We start from the raw sequence: 17,369 nt of genomic DNA, 5'->3' as shown, positions 1-17,369 counted from the left end.
TGGTGTTCATGTGTATTTGAGATTTGGGGTGCACACCCTAATGCAATAGGCTGTGCACACCTATGCCCTGAACAGAATATTGGGCTTAAAATCAGACACACTCTCTCCTTTTTTCTCCTGCAGACTGAATGGCTCTTATGAGGCTCTGTCGGGTGGCAGTACCACTGAAGGGTTTGAGGATTTCACAGGTGGTGTAGCCATCATGTATGAGCTGAAGAAAGCCCCCCGAGACCTGGACAAAATCATCAGCCGGGCACTGCAGCGAGGGTCCTTAATTGGCTGCTCCATCGATGTAAGAAACCCTTTTTATAGGGGGGACACTGTACCTTTGGGTGATACAAATACGCCAATACAGTATTACCTTGGATTACGAGTATAATTTGTAATCCAAAGCACTCGTATATCAAAGAGAGTTTCCCTAGGAATCAATAGAAACTCAGATTATGCGTTCCAGTGCCACTGCTGGTGTATGCAGTACCGCATGTGGTCAGAGGTGTGGGGGCACCAGAGTCGATCGGAGACATGCGTCTGAGTGTCTCTGAGCATCACCGGCGCCCCCCGCACCTCTGGCCACATGTGGTACTGCACACTCCAGAGGCTTGAATCTTGCTCATCTTGCGAGACAACACTCGCAAATAGAGTCAGCGTTGAAAAAAAAAAAAATAGCTCGTATTGCGAAACGCTCGTAAACCACGTTACTCGCAATCCGAGGTATTCCTGTTATAAGATACATCATTCCTTATATATGTTATTTTTTAAAGTAAATTAAAGTGGTTTTGGGATAACTATAAATTAACTAAAATTTCTAAAAAGAAAATGGTACTGTTATCCCAACAGAAATATTTCACGAAATCTAAAATTTATGTAAAATGTAAAGCAGACCTGACCTGGGGTATAGTTAGTTGTTTTCTTATTCTATCAATTTTGTTTTCAAGAATTTTATTGGGTTTTAGCTAGAGATGTAAAATTTCCGGAAGTGTTGAAGCCATGAGAAAAAAAAAAGTTTAGAATGAGAATTCTGGGGGGAAAAGCTCCTCACACTTACATTCTGTATATAAGTTTGAGAGACTCAAAAAATTGGTGGACTTTGTGGGCACGTAATGAGAGGAAAAAATCATTAAAGTATACATTTTATTACAACATGATTAACCGCTTAAGGACCGAGCCTCTTATTGAGATTTGTTGTTTATAAGTTTAAAAACATATTTTTTTTGCTAGAAAATGACTTGAACCCCCAAACATTATACTTTTTTTTTTTTTCACCCTAGAGAATAAAATGGTGGTCGTTGCAGTACTTTGTCACACCGTATTTGCGCAGCGGTCTTGCAAGTGCACTTTTTTTGGAAAAAATACACTTTTTTAATAAAAAAATAAGACAGCAGTAAAGTTAGCCCAATTTTTTTTTATTTTGTGAAAGATAATGTTACGCCGAGTAAATGTATACCCAACATGTCACGCTTCAAAATTGCGCCCGCTCGTGGAATGGCGACAAACTTTTACCCTTAAAAATCTCTATAGGCGACGTTTAAAATATTCTACAGGTTGCATGTTTTGAGTTACAGAGGAGGTCTAGGGCTAGAATTATTGATCTTGCTCTACCGATCGCGGCGATACCTCACGTGTGTTTTGAACACCGTTTTCATATGCGGGCGCTACTCACGTATGCGTTTGCTTCTGCACGTGAGCTCGGCGGGACGGGGCATGTTAAAATAAATTTTTTTTCTTATTTATTTTACCATTTTTTATTTTTACTATGGTTTTTTTTTTTTTTTTAAAAAGTGTCATTTTTATTCCTATTAGGAATGCAAACATCCCTTATAATAGAAAAAAAGCATGACAGAACCTCTTAAATATGGGATCTGGGGTCAAAAAGACCTCAGATCTCATATTTGCACTAAAATGCAATAAAAAAAAATGGCCGCAGAGACCACTCTTATCGGAAAGCGGTCCCCCAATTTTTTTGAGTCTCTCAATCCTTATATACATATTTTGGATGTTGGCATGGTGAGGGTCCTCCCTTCCCACACTTTCATTCTGGTCCTGCTCATTTAATTCCATGACGGATTTATTTATTTTTTTTTACTTCTTTAATGCCGCGTACACACGACAGGTTTTGCCGTCGGAATAAACTCCATTCAAGCGGTCTTGCCTACACACGGTCAAACCAAAGTCCGACCGTCCAGAACGCGGTGACGTACGACGGGACAAGAAAAAGGAAGTTCAATAGCCAGTAGCCAATAGCTTCCGTCTCGTACTTGCTTCAGAGCATGCGTCGTTTTTGGTCCATTGGGACAGCATACAGACGATCGGTTTTCCCGATAGGAATTGGTTCCGTCGGAAATATTTAGAACATGTTCTCTTTCTAGGTCTGACAGAATTTTAGAAAAATAAGTCCGATGAGGCCTACACACGATCGGAATAGACGATGAAAAGTTTCCGTCAGACTTTTTCTGTTGGACATTCCGCTCGTGTGTACGTGGCTTTAGGCACCTCTGGCGTGCCAGGATGTGTTTTTGTCATCCTTGTAGCATTTGGAAAAGAATATTTCTTCTTCACAATATTTGCAAATTGCAGCTTTGCTCTCAGCAGAACTGTGGAAATGTTTCCAAACTCTAAATGTTGGTCTCAACATTTTACTGAGAGGAGAAAAAGAAAAAACAATTTACTGAGCAGACTATAGGGAAACATTATGCCGTGATAGTGGGTAACATTAATAGGAATCATTTTAACCTTTTACAGACTGAAAGATTTTCCCCCTTAATGACCAGGCCATTTTTTGCGATACGGCACTGCGTCGCTTTAACTGACAATTGCGTCGCCGTGAGACGACGTACATAAATAAAATTTATGTCCTTTTTTTTTTCTCCACAAATAGACCTTTTTGGTGGTATTTGATCACCTCTGTGGTTTTTATTTTTTGCTCTATAAACAAAAAAAGAGCGAGAATTTTGAAATTGGCAAAATACTTTTTGCTATAATAAATATCCCCCCAAAAATAAAAAATAAACAAATTTCTTCATCAGTTTAGGCCAATATGTATTCTTCTTCATATTGTTGGTAAAAAAAATCGAAATAAGCATATATTGATTGGTATGCACAAAAGTTATCGTGTGTACAAAATAGGGGATATATTTATGGCATTTTTATTTTTTTTTTCACTAGTAATGGCGGTGATCTGCGAATTTTAGCAGGACTGTGACATTGCGGCAGACAGATCGGACACTTTTGACACTTTTTTGGGACCATTGACATTAATACAGCGATCAGAGCTAAAAATAGCCACTGATTACTGTATAAATGTCACTGACAGGGAAGGGGTTAACACTAGGGGGCGATCAAGGGGTTAAGTGTTCCCTTAGAGGTGTTTCTAACTGTATGGGGGCTAGGCTGACTGGAGGAGGAGAGAGATCGCTGTTCCTAATCACTAGATACAATCGCGGGTGGCCCGGCGGACATCGCGGCCGCTGGCCACGCGCATCGGGTCCCCCACCGCACAGTGGGAGCGCACACCTGCTATGGCTCTTAAAGGAGCGGACGTACACCTACGGAAGTTTGTGGAAACGTGCCGACCTGCCGCCGTATAACGACGGCAGCTGGTCGGCAAGTGGTTAAAGGTTATAAAGATCTACTAATTTGTCAGACAAATTCACCCGCTTACCTGTCAAGATCTGAGAAGACAGAAACCATCATCTACTGTATTCCAACAATTCCCCAACTGTAGGAGGTACAAGATGGAGCCCACAACCAAGCTAAACTGGAACCGTTCCCTCTTAGTGAACGATTATAGAGTGTGGTCCCTCACACTACTAAGTGAATTTTTTAGAACAATCCTACAATAAAGAATGTTGAAATCTCTGCTAAATCTAAAGTGTACACTTAACACAAAATGATAAAAATGCGGAAATCTGAAATCTGCGCAGATCACTTTATTCATTATTCGTTCCCCCGTAGTGCCCCCTAGTGGCAGAAATGCATATTTCTCTTGTTTGAGAACTGCATTGAGAAGTGCAGTGTTACTTGAATTGCATTCCAGGATCTTCTACCGAGAGAACTTACTATAATTCATGACTTTACATTTTAGAAATCATTCCTTAAGGTCCTCATGTTATTTAGTTTGAATACCATGTCATACATATGGTTTATAATTTTATACATTTTGTAATTTTATGATTATTTATCATTGTAAAAGAACATATTTCACACTTCTTTTTTTTTTTTTTTTAATGGTCCATAGGGAGCATTCAAGGGCCAGCTACAATAACATAATGGGTAATAGAATTAATTTGTGTCAAAAATGGGAATAAATCTCCAACAGCAAAAAAAATAAGTGAATGAGAACGGGGTCAACTTACAAAACAAAGTTTTGCAATAGACTCAATAGCCAGGGACACAGACTCTCTGCACAGCAGGATACTTGTATCTAAATAATATAACAATGTATCAATAGTATTCTATTGTATCAATTCTATTAGCAGTTAGCATGTATTTATTATATGTGTGATTCATTTTTCCTCTTCCTTTTTTTTTTTCTTTTTATGCCAAAAAAACCCCCAAAAATTAAAAATTAAAAATAGTTTGTGATCAGCACAGAAATGAAGGTGATATCTTCCTATTGGGACATTGGGACACCTGTTCCAGTGAAAACTGACTAAGAGGGGATTTTCTCTCACTTCCTGTTTTGTGTCTGAGACAGTAAGTGCGGTTTTACCTGATAGGAAAATGAAGTACAGGCAGAAATATATCGAACGTGACTCTCTGGGAAATGCATTCAATGAATGTCTGTGGAAGGAGAAATGCTTTTTGGGTAAATTCTACCATATACATGGTTTTGCCCATAAAGGGTATTTTACTACATTATGGCTGTGGCTGACCACTTGTCCTCTTGCTCAGATCACCAGTGCCTTCGACATGGAAGCTGTAACCTTTAAGAAGCTGGTGAAGGGCCATGCGTACTCCGTGACAGGTCTAAAAGAGGTGAGTTGGGTGTGTCACCAGATGAAGGCAGAGCTCACCTTCTGTACATTAATGGTGGAGTCTTCTCTATGGTCACCTGACATGACACTGATTGTTATCTCCTCCGTATCTCTGGCAGGTCAACTACCGGGGAAAAACAGAGAAGCTGATCCGAATTCGGAACCCCTGGGGGCAGGTGGAGTGGACGGGAGCCTGGAGCGACAAGTGAGGATACAATACTTCTATGTCTTATTACAGAGTGTCTGTTGAAGACCTTCAGCAAGAGGAAATATATGGAATGCTGGCTTCATTGAGCCTGTAGGCAAATTTAATTTTGCCAAAATGACTCCTGACATCTCCAACCACTGTGGCTTGGGCCCCACCCCACCCAGTTTTAATTGGTTTATAAATTAAGGGGGGTGGCCATTCATCGATTGGTTGCCAGGGTTGAAGGCGGGCAGTTTTGGTTCTTTTGGCACCCAAAATAAAGGGGCCAAAGTGCGCCCCCCCCCCCCCCCCCCCCCCCCACCATGAGCTGTGAACTACAGCATACCTGCATGGTTTGCACGTCTTGACCTATTTGCGCCCTTTCTGCCCATAGCAGCCGCCTCCTCTTCCTCGACCAGACATTGAAAGACTGAAAAGGTTAGTCATAAGGGTTTGCAAAGCATAATGGGAAGGTTTTTTATTTTTTGTTTCAAGAACATTTCACTTAGGCGGCACATGACAAAGTTAGAGGCTCGTGTTGCTTATCCTTAGTGAAAATTAATCTGCTGAAAAAGAAAAAAACAAATTAAAGCGGAACTGTACCCATTACAACTTGATAAAAAATAATGTTTTTTAGCATGGAACATACTTTCCGCATTAATAATTACGCTACCAAAATCAGTGCGTGATGTAATTGCCCCTAGCATTTTTCCTGTTTCTTCTTGCTGGACGCTGCCATTTTGCTGAAGCCCAGAGCCCCTGAGCAGCAGTAAACCTTTCAGCTGTCAGTAGATCGACCTCCAGTGGCTCTGATTTTTCAAATGACAATGTTACCCATAAAAGGGTCTAGTGTGTCCAGATAGCATTCCACCAGCATTTATCTGAACACACTGGACATTATGTTATTGATTTTTAGATTTAAGTGATTAAATATTATGGAAAATTCCTCACCTCGTCACTCTCTGTAGCTCTGTCTCTGTTTTCGAAAAAGGATGTTTCACATTTAATGCGCTCCAGCAGACCATGCATTTTGACGATTTTTAAAGATTGAGTTCCATCATATCGATATGGTCCATATTTTCTCCTGTAGAAGATAATTTTAAACTCCTTGAGTCCACATGTGGATTTGTTTGGATGAACAATATGTGAACCCTTATAATGGATATATGTGATATGTATTTTTTATCAGGTTGTAACTGTGTGGTGGCTTATTATGGGATCTGCTGGTTGGGAAAGTTTCTCACTTCTGGGAGGAGCAGACTGTGATGTACAGTAACGATCCTCCTTTAAATTACTTCTTTCTCTCCTCTGATCTCAGCTCCTCCGAGTGGAACGAGGTTGACCCTTCCGAGCGTGAAGACCTCCGCCTGAAGATGGAGGATGGAGAGTTCTGGTGAGTCATTGCAGGGGATGTCTGAGACGACTGCAGATCTGTATTGGGGGGAGTAGGTGCAGATAACTTATGGAAAGGTTTCTGTAACCAAAACTTTGTTTATCCCCCATCCTTGTCTTGTGCTCCCTATATATATCCTCTCCTTGTATTTCCCCATTCTCTGTCCTCCCCTTGTCCTCTGTCCTCCCCCTTGCCCTGCGTCCTCTCTGTCCTCCCCCTTGCCCTGCGTCCTCTCTGTCCTCCCCCCTTGCCCTGCGTCCTCTCTGTCCTCCCCCTTGCCCTGCGTCCTCTCTGTCCTCCCCCCTTGCCCTGCGTCCGCTCTGTCCTCCCCCTTGCCCTGTGTCCTCTCTGTCCTCCCCCTTGCCCTGCGTCCTCTCTGTCCTCCCCCTTGCCCTGCGTCCTCTCTGTCCTCCCCCCTTTCCCTGCGTCCGCTCTGTCCTCCCCCCTTGCCCTGCATCCGCTCTGTCCTCCCCCTTTGCCCTGCGTCCGCTCTGTCCTGCCCCTTGCCCTGCGTCCTCTCTGTCCTGCCCCTTGCCCTGCGTCCTCTCTGTCCTGCCCCTTGCCCTGCGTCCTCTCTGTCCTGCCCCTTGCCCTGCGTCCTCTCTGTCCTGCCCCTTGCCCTGCGTCCTCTCTGTCCTGCCCCTTGCCCTGCGTCCTCTCTGTCCTGCCCCTTGCCCTGCGTCCTCTCTGTCCTGCCCCTTGCCCTGCGTCCTCTCTGTCCTGCCCCTTGCCCTGCGTCCTCTCTGTCCTGCCCCTTGCCCTGCGTCCTCTCTGTCCTGCCCCTTGCCCTGCGTCCTCTCTGTCCTGCCCCTTGCCCTGCGTCCTCTCTGTCCTGCCCCTTGCCCTGCGTCCTCTCTGTCCTGCCCCTTGCCCTGCGTCCTCTCTGTCCTGCCCCTTGCCCTGCGTCCTCTCTGTCCTGCCCCTTGCCCTGCGTCCTCTCTGTCCTGCCCCTTGCCCTGCGTCCTCTCTGTCCTGCCCCTTGCCCTGCGTCCTCTCTGTCCTGCCCCTTGCCCTGCGTCCTCTCTGTCCTGCCCCTTGCCCTGCGTCCTCTCTGTCCTGCCCCTTGCCCTGCGTCCTCTCTGTCCTGCCCCTTGCCCTGCGTCCTCTCTGTCCTGCCCCTTGCCCTGCGTCCTCTCTGTCCTGCCCCTTGCCCTGCGTCCTCTCTGTCCTGCCCCTTGCCCTGCGTCCTCTCTGTCCTGCCCCTTGCCCTGCGTCCTCTCTGTCCTGCCCCTTGCCCTGCGTCCTCTCTGTCCTGCCCCTTGCCCTGCGTCCTCTCTGTCCTGCCCCTTGCCCTGCGTCCTCTCTGTCCTGCCCCTTGCCCTGCGTCCTCTCTGTCCTGCCCCTTGCCCTGCGTCCTCTCTGTCCTGCCCCTTGCCCTGCGTCCTCTCTGTCCTGCCCCTTGCCCTGCGTCCTCTCTGTCCTGCCCCTTGCCCTGCGTCCTCTCTGTCCTGCCCCTTGCCCTGCGTCCTCTCTGTCCTGCCCCTTGCCCTGCGTCCTCTCTGTCCTGCCCCTTGCCCTGCGTCCTCTCTGTCCTGCCCCTTGCCCTGCGTCCTCTCTGTCCTGCCCCTTGCCCTGCGTCCTCTCTGTCCTGCCCCTTGCCCTGCGTCCTCTCTGTCCTGCCCCTTGCCCTGCGTCCTCTCTGTCCTGCCCCTTGCCCTGCGTCCTCTCTGTCCTGCCCCTTGCCCTGCGTCCTCTCTGTCCTGCCCCTTGCCCTGCGTCCTCTCTGTCCTGCCCCTTGCCCTGCGTCCTCCCTGTCCTCCCCCTTGCCCTGCGTCCTCCCTGTCCTCCTCCTTGCCCTGCGTCCTCTATTGCCACCACCCCACCCCACCCTTTGGCCTGTGCTGCCTCTGCCCTCTCCATGTATTGCCCCACCATCCATCCTCTCCTAATTCTGTATCCCCCTCTCTGTCCTTTGTTATCCTTCCCCACCAGGATGTCTTTCCAGGAATTCTTACGCCAATTCTCTCGGTTGGAGGTCTGTAACCTTACCCCTGATGCACTCAACACAGATGAGGTCAGCAAGTGGCACACAACGCTGTATGATGGCACATGGCGGAGGGGCAGCACAGCCGGTGGCTGCAGGAACAATGCAGGTAGGTGGACTCTATTTCTGGAATTGAAGGAGGCCTCCACTTTTTTACTACCAGTCAGTCAGCCAGGTTTATTCAGTTGTCCTTTCATGTGACAAGTAACATTAATTTTGTATTTATTTTAGCTTTTCCTTTATCGAGAGATTTACATCTATGACAGTCTCTATGTGAGTCTCACCATACATGCAGGACAAGCAGTTGTTTCTTGCTTTTTTTTTTTTTGTTAAAAGGAACTACACTTTTTTCCTTTTATTAATTGTTTGTATTTGGGAAAGTGTATTTAGGGTAACTTTTTCATATATTATTATTTTGTATTTAAATTGTTTCCTTTCATGTGTATTTGAATATTATTTATGTACCGTAGCTTTTCATTTTAATTCAACTTGCTTTCGCTGTGTATTTTTTTTTTTTTTTTTTTCTGTAAAAAAAAAAAACAAAAAAACATAAAATATTGAGGCCAAGGAGGGCCATTTTGTGGCAGAAGAACAGCTATATAATAGATGAAAAGCACTTATGTAACCCTTAGGAAACATTTAAAGTTCATTGTACCCTTGAAAACTACCTTTAATTTCATTTTCCAATTTCCCAAAAAGGTGAAATTTTTCTGAAATATTCTGATTGTGGAAATGTTCCTGTTAAAGGATAACCTTTTAACAAAAAATAATAAATGCACATTTTTTGCAGGTATTTCTTGTTTCGGGAGCCCGTAGAGCAGTGGTTCTCAATCCTTCTAGTGCCGTGACCCCTTGATAAAAATTTCCCAAGTTGTGGGGACCCCTAACAGTAAAATTATTTTCGTAGCGTGGGTTGTCAGCACCCAAGGTACGATAAGTCATTTGCGCCCCTAACCCACGGATATTTAGCGCTCCCTGAGTCCCTTCCACTCGTACAGTATTAAACCCCTTATGGTACATTTTAGGATGTACCACACTTTCTCTCTGTTCTCCTTTCTTTCCCTTTTATCTCTCTCTATCCTAATTTCTTGTTTTTTTTTTCCCCCCATCCCTCTCTCTAGCCGTCTTTCTTGTTCTTTCTCTTATTCTTTCTCTCTCCCTTTTTCTTCCTCCCCCTCTTTTCCTCTCCCTTCCATGTATTCTCTATTTTTATTCCTTCTCTTACTCTTTGGCTGGGAGTTGGGATCAGTGGCAGTGCTGGCGGGGGGTTGGGATCAGTGGCAGTGCTGGCAGGGAGTTGGGATCAGTGGCAGTGCTGGCGGGGAGTTGGGATCAGTGGCAGTGCTGGCGGGGAGTTGGGATCAGTGGCAGTGCTGGCGGGGGGTTGGGATCAGTGGCAGTGCTGGCAGGGAGTTGGGATCAGTGGCAGTGCTGGCGGGGAGTTGGGATCAGTGGCAGTGCTGGCGGGGAGTTGGGATCAGTGGCAATGCTGGCGGGGTGTTGGGATCAGCCAACTTAGGTGCTCTTGATCAAGGTCATCTGCTGATCTGAGAACTGTAGTGGGTATTTTTAATGGCAACTCTAATCACAGGTAGTGTTGCTCACTGTGTCTCCAACTTCACTGTGTCTCCCACTTTGTGGTGTCCCGCAGCAGTGACACCTATGCCGAATCAGAAGATGGGGTCTCCTCCAGCCCCTCCCACTTCACATTCCTCACCAGTCAGCTGACCTCTAGTCTCTATGCCGTGAACTGAATGGGCGGCTGCGAAGAGGCTGAGTGGGTGGCCACGGGCTCCAGGAACAGCCCAGCTGGGCGGCCACGGGCTCCAGGAACAGCCCAGCTGGGCGGCCACGGGCTCCAGGAACAGCCCAGCTGGGCGGCCACGGGCTCCAGGAACAGCCCAGCTGGGCGGCCACGGGCTCCAGGAACAGCCCAGCTGGGCGGCCGCAAAAAGGCTGGGAGATTGGTGCGGGATTCAGGAACAGCCCAGGATTCGGTGACCCCTGGCAAATCATCATTCAACCCTGGAGGGGGTCCCGACCCCCAATTTGAGAACCACTGCCGCAAAGCATTGCATCAGCAGATCACTGGTACCATGCAGGACTCCTGCAGACCTGTCAGTGTATCTGTCTGGTCAATATTCCTATCGCACACGTTTCTGGCAAATATGGCTCATAAAATTGTGGGTGCTGCAGCGATTACCAATTGGGTCCTGGAAACATCAAGCCAAGTGTACATATTCACCAGCACACCATGGATCGACAACTTCCGTCCAAAGGTTTCTTTTAATGAGATATCACATCACAGAGATAAGTGCAACGTTTCGGAACCACGCAGGGCTCCTTCGTCAGGCATGTGATGACCCTGCGCAGCTCCGAAACGTTGCACTTATCTCTGTGATGTGATCTTTTTCATTAAAAGAAACCTTTGGACGGAAGTTGTCGATGCATGGTGTGTTGGCGAATATGTACACCTGTCAGTGTATCTGTCTGCTTGTACCTCGTACAGGTAAGCAGATACTGAGCAGAATGAATGAACTACCAAACAGCTTAACAGCCCCATGATAGTTTGAGAACTACAAGGCAACAAAGGCTGTCGGGACCTGTAGTTTCCTATTCAGAGGACTGTGAATGAATGACGTGGCCCCAACGGGGCGTAGCCCCGCACGGCCACGTTAGTTTCAAAGAGTGACAGTGGGCACCTGGAGAAGATGCTCACACGCTGTCACTGGAGGGAGAGGGATTGGCTGCAGCTGCTGGGACGTGTTGCATGTTCCACACTAAATACAGGTGGAACATCCCAGATAACAAGTGATAACTTGCCTAAAATTTGTGGCAGTGTTAATTTGTAAGTCTGTTAACTTGCTGCACATTTGCACAAGTTCTAGTTGACACTTGTTTTCCAATTTGTAGTAAATTTGCGTGGCAAGTCTCTAGCAAGTGCAAAGTTGCAGTGGTACCTCCAAGCCTCCAACATGAAAATTCAGCCACAGTGACCCCTGTGGTGGGATGACTATTGCACCCCATATTTTTGTTTCAATATTTCTAGGTGGCTCAGTCAGGTCATCATTCAAGGTTGTAGTCTTTAGAATTGGGTTCCTCCATCTCTTGTTAAGGCGTATTCTACTACAATAGATCTGTGAGCGACTCTTGGACTCTTTGGCATCAGGCTACTGTTTCCTAGATTTGCAAGGCTGCCACCTGTTCTTCTGTTAAAATGTTCTCAGAGTTCTACCAATTGGATGTCTCTGCTTCATTTGAGTCCTAAGTGTTGCATTTATTGCTACTCTTGGATCTCTCACCTCCTTACCACGTTTCTGATTTCAGCCACATTCTGGATCAATCCTCAGTTTAAGGTTACACTGCTGGAGGAGGATGATGACCCAGAAGATAATGAGTTGGCCTGCAGCTTCCTTGTGGCACTCATGCAGAAGAACCGCAGGAAAGAGCGGAAGGCCGGAGGAGACATGCACACAATTGGCTTTGCTGTGTATGAGGTGGGTATAAGAGTGGATTCCAGATGATGGTGAAATTGGGGGGGGGGGGGGTGGAGGGGGTAGGTGAGTGGATTAAACCTCATATATGAGGTGGCTAATACTCTGTGTATAATGTGGGGGTCTGTGAAGGGTTCCAGTTGGGGGGGAGGGGCAGTGAAGAGTGAGGAGTGTAATAATATAAGGTGGGGGTGTGAAGGCCTGTACAGTTTCCTAGGGGCGGTTATTACTCTGTATATGAGGTAGCTATTCCAGTGTCTGTAGAGGATTCCTGGGGATTGTGTGAACTCATAATGTGAACGTTATACAGTACGTGAACAGGCCTTTTACTTTCATAACATTGTCTCTTGTCTTTCTCCTTTTCATTGCAGGTGCCAGACGAGGTACGTACACTACGTTTTTAAGGTGGATTCAAACTTGACTTTAGAGTTTTCTTGTGGCCTTCTGATGCGGGGTGCCCAATTAGTAGGTGGCGAGGTAGCCCTGGGAAGAGCAGATCCACATGTAGGTGGAGGGACGGAGAGGTAGGTATCAGTGGGTAAGCACATGTAGGTTGGTCTGCAGAGGGTGAAGAGACATGAAATTTAGGTAAGTGATCGGTGGGCACACAGGTCTAACAGGGAAAACAGACAGTGGGTCTAGGGATGGCAGACAGGAGGGGACGTGGGTCTGGGTAAGGTAGACGGAGGGTAAGGCAGACAGGAGGGGAGACAGGTCTGGGGTAGGTGGACAAGGAAGGTTGTTGGATCAGAAGAAAGTAGACAGGAGGGGAGGTGTGTCTGTAAAAGGCTGACAGGGGTGGAGGCCGATCTAGGGAAGGCATATGGGGGGGGGGGGGGTAGGTGGGTTCTGGGAAGGCAGACAGGAGAAGTGGGTGGGCCTGGGGAAGGACGACAGAAGGGAAATATATGTCTGGGAAAGGTGATGGGTTGGGGGGGGGGGGGCAGGTTTGGGGAAGGTGGACAGAATGGGAGACTACTCTGGGGTAGGTGGACGAGAGGGTAGACTACTCTGGAGAAGGTAGACAGGAGAGGAGTTGGGTCAAGAGAAAGTAGACCGGAGGGGAGGTGGATCTGTAAAAGGCTGGAAGCTGGTCTAGGGAAGGCAAATAGAAGGGCAGACACATCTGGGAAAGGTGAGCACAAGGGGAAGATGTCTGGGGAAGGCAGGCAAGAGGGCAGGCAGGTCAGGGAAAGGTGAGGCAGGGGGACAGGCTCATCTGGGGAAGGTGACAGGAGGGCAGGCAGGTTTATGGAGGGTGGGACAGGAGGGAGGGCAGGTCAGGGGAAGGGGGCAGGCGGGTCAGGGGAAGGCGGCAGGCGGGTCAGGGAAGGCAACAGGGGGGCAGGCGGGTCAGGGGAAGGGGGCAGGCGGGTCAGGGGAAGGCGGCAGGGGGGCAGGCGGGTAAGGGGAAGGCGACAGGGGGGCAGGCGGGTCAGGGGAAGGGGGCAGGCGGGTCAGGGGCAGGCGGGTCAGGGGAAGGCGACAGGGGGGCAGGCGGGGCAGGGTAAGGCGGCAGGCGGGTCAGGGGAAGGTGACAGGAGGGCAGGCGGGTCAGGGGAAGGCGGCAGGAGGGCAGGCAGGTCAGGGGAAGGCGGCAGGAGGGCAGGGGGGTCAGGGGAAGGCGACAGGGGGGCAGGCGGATCAGGGGAAGGCGGCAGGTGGGCAGGCTCATCTGGAGAAAGGGAAATGCAGAATGGAAGGTGAATTTTGAGAAAGCGGACAAGTTATGAAGTAGGTCTGTGATGGAAGGGACAGGAGGAGAGGTGGGTCTCGAAAAATGGGGGCAGGAGCATAGGCCGGTCTGGGGAGGTCAGACGGGTGTTACAGACAAGGGTTATACACTGTCAGTCAGCAATAAGTTGGTGTAAAACTTTTGTTGATGGGACTGTATCCTATATGATCTCTGGACCTCGCTCGGACACTTCTAGGTTAGCTCAGATCTCCCACGTCATCCCACCATTCTATTATTCAGAGTAAGCTGAATAAGTCAATCAGATTCAGACTTTCAGATCCAAGCTGTTGGAATGGAGGACTCTGATTGGTAGCTGTGTGAAACTGATACCGTTTCTTTTCAGATTAATTGCCTGTTCTGATCTCTTCCTCTTCCACAGTTTAAAGGTTGCCAGAACGTCCACCTCAAGAAGGATTTCTTCCTCCGTCACCAGTCCTGCGCCCGCTCAGAAACTTTCATCAACCTGCGAGAAGTCAGCAACCCGATCCGCCTGCCCCCTGGAGAGTATATCATTGTCCCATCAACGTTCGAGCCACACAAAGAAGGCGACTTTGTGCTCCGAATATTCACAGAGAAGCATTCAGAGATCCAGTGAGTGTGCAGAGTGCTATGTATCATCGTGTCCTCTGTTCTGCCAGATGACACTCTGCAAAGGGCAATGATTCCATGGCTCCAATTATATGCCAGCATACTACTGATAATGGATCAATGGCCAATGTGATTCGCTAGTATGGCTTAGTGTATTCAACTAGAATTAGAGACAGGAATGCGGACACAACATAAAGGGAAGCACACAAACTGCTAAACGCTTGTGAGAAAGCACACCAGCTGAAATTTCAAATAGGCTGGCAGTTCAGTTTAAATGATTTCGCTGGTAGATAAAATGAACTAGGCGGAAAAGGAGTTTTGCTGACTGCCACAAACGTCTATCTTCAGTCTGTCTAGGGCCCTCCAGGCCATTTCATGTGGCCCTCGCACCTCTCCTGCAGCTGCAGGAGATCTCCAGCCCTCCTCTGGTCCTCCTCCAGACCCTTACTTTCTGCTTTCAAGCAATGCATCCAGCTTCTTACCAGCAGCAGCATAAGGAAAGTGGGTGCACTGTGATGTTAGGGAGAGTAGGGGACTCAACTTCTGATGGTGGGGTGGCTCTTGACATCTAATGTAAGGGGAGGGGATGCGCTGGACATCTAATCTTACAAATACAACCGGCCCTTTTGAGGACAATCATAATGCTGATGCGGCCCACAATGAAATTGAGTTTGACACCCCTGGTCTAGGGGGGTGTCACATTCAGCAAAAAGTTTTATTTGTGTACCTCATTCATTTTTTTTTTTTTTTTTTAGGGGGTTGACATTTGGGGAGCAATATTCTTCCTAACCTATCTGTTCTTCTCTTTAGGGAGCTCGATGAGGAAGTCACTGCAGATCTACCTGACCAGGTAAGAGACTCTAGTAGGAGGAATTTATCTTTTTTCTTTTTTCTTAATTTGTATAGCATATAGACAAATATCACCGCAATCTACGACACACACATCAGACCTTGTGCCAAAAGAGCTTACACTCTAATGTCCCCACCATAGTCACACAATATTATTCTACATTTATATAGCTCTGACATATCCTGCAGTGCTGTATGGAGAATACTGAGCTACTTACATCAGTCTCTGCACCAGAGGAGCTTACACTTTTAATGTCCCACCAGAGCCAACTATTACTATATGTAAATTTCAAGTTTGTGAAATATTTTTCCCAAATATTTTACTATTGTCCCTCTGGGCGCTTTGCCGCTCTGTCCATTTGTTTCTTCAAGTTAATATTGTCAGAAAGTATATCCCTTGCCGCACTGACACAAAGTGACAGATGGGGGGCAGCAGACCTCAGTGTCTGTACACTGGGGTAGAATATAGAGGTGGCTTCACGTGTGACAAATCTTGTGGCCTTGTGTCTCCTCAGGAAGAGATCTCAGAAGATGAAGTGGATGATTCCTTCAAGTCTATGTTTCGGCAGCTGGCAGGAGATGTGAGTTGACTGATGGAGATTATCTGATGATGGATCAGATATGTGGCGGATTTATAACCATCATAAACCTGCCTGCAACAATAATTAATTGTCTGTTTTCTCCACTAAGGACATGGAGATCAGTGTTTTCGAGCTGAAGACCATCCTCAACAGAGTGGTGTCCAGACGTAAGTGAAAGATGAGCTCCTGGGAAGCAAAATTGATCAGGTGTCTGGGGTATGGTATTGGTGAGTGAGGTGTCCAGGGATCTGTTAGTCACTCTGCTATACTGGATTGCCAATCTCACTGGTGACATGGATACTGGGGAGTGAGCTGTCTGTACTGGAGTGCCGATCTCGCTAGCGACATGGATACTGGCGAGTGAGCTGGGTGTACTGGAGTGTTGATCTCGCTGGTGACATGGATACTGGGGAGTGAGCTGGGTGTACTGGAGTGCCGATCTCACTGGTGACATGGATACTGGGGAGTGAGCTGGGTGTACTGGAGTGCCGATCTCACTGGTGACATGGATACTGGGGAGTGAGCTGGGTGTACTGGAGTGCCGATCTCACTGGTGACATGGATACTGGGGAGTGAGCTGGGTGTACTGGAGTGCCGATCTCACTGGTGACATGGATACTGGGGAGTGAGCTGGGTGTACTGGAGTGCCGATCTCACTGGTGACATGGATACTGGGGAGTGAGCTGGGTGTACTGGAGTGCCGATCTCACTGGTGACATGGATACTGGGGAGTGAGCTGTGTGTACTGGAGTGCCGATCTCACTGGTGACATGGATACTGGGGAGTGAGCTGGATGTACTGGAGTGCCGATCTCACTGGTGACATGGATACTGGGGAGTGAGCTGGGTGTACTGGAGTGCCGATCTCACTGGTGACATGGATACTGGGGAGTGAGCTGGGTGTACTGGAGTGCCGATCTCACTGGTGACATGGATACTGGGGAGTGAGCTGGGTGTACTGGAGTGCCGATCTCACTGGTGACATGGATACTGGGGAGTGAGCTGGGTGTACTGGAGTGCCGATCTCACTGGTGACATGGATACTGGGGAGTGAGCTGTGTGTACTGGAGTGCCGATCTCACTGGTGACCTGGATACTGGGTGGGAATTGTAGGTATTGGAGTGCAGATCTCACTGGTGACATGGATACTGGCGAGTGAGCAGTGTGTACTGGAGTGTTGATCTCGCTGGTGACATGGATACTGGAGAGTGAATTGTAGGTATTGGAGTGCAGATCTCGCTATTGACATTGATACTTTGGAGTGACCTGTATGTTCTGGAGTGTAGATCTCACTGGTAACATGGATACCGGGGATTGAGCTGTGTGTACTGTAGTGCAGATATCACTGATGACACGGATACTGGGCAGTTAGCTGTGTGTACTGGAGTATAGATCTCACTGGTGACCTGAATACTAGGGTGGTAGGTATTGGAGTGCAGATCTCACTAGTGACATGGATACTGGGGAGTGAGCAGTGTGTACTGGAGTGCCGATCTTGCTGGAGACATGGATACTGGGGAGTGAGCTGTGTGTACTGTAATGCAGATCTCACTGGTGACATAGATACTGGGGTGTGAATATTTATT

At 47.7% G+C, this 17,369-nt stretch overlaps 1 protein-coding gene across 1 annotated transcript in view; it reads left to right on the top strand.

Annotated features, from left to right (window-relative positions):
- The window catches only part of CAPN11 (calpain 11), a 71,924-nt gene that overhangs the window by 42,880 nt on the left and 11,675 nt on the right, over positions 1-17,369 (top strand). Inside the window, exons 7-17 of the mRNA XM_073628710.1 lie at positions 124-292; positions 4,891-4,974; positions 5,093-5,178; positions 6,479-6,553; positions 8,486-8,646; positions 11,865-12,034; positions 12,403-12,414; positions 14,146-14,357; positions 15,165-15,204; positions 15,719-15,784; positions 15,894-15,951. Coding sequence (XP_073484811.1) covers positions 124-292; positions 4,891-4,974; positions 5,093-5,178; positions 6,479-6,553; positions 8,486-8,646; positions 11,865-12,034; positions 12,403-12,414; positions 14,146-14,357; positions 15,165-15,204; positions 15,719-15,784; positions 15,894-15,951 — 1,133 coding nt within the window. The remainder of the gene's footprint in view (positions 1-123; positions 293-4,890; positions 4,975-5,092; positions 5,179-6,478; positions 6,554-8,485; positions 8,647-11,864; positions 12,035-12,402; positions 12,415-14,145; positions 14,358-15,164; positions 15,205-15,718; positions 15,785-15,893; positions 15,952-17,369) is intronic.

The sequence above is a fragment of the Aquarana catesbeiana genome, linkage group LG04, assembly GCF_042186555.1.
Source record: "Aquarana catesbeiana isolate 2022-GZ linkage group LG04, ASM4218655v1, whole genome shotgun sequence".
NCBI lineage: Eukaryota > Metazoa > Chordata > Amphibia > Anura > Ranidae > Aquarana > Aquarana catesbeiana.
The sequence above is the reverse complement of the archived record's forward strand: the minus strand, read 5'-3'. Positions and strand labels throughout refer to the sequence as shown.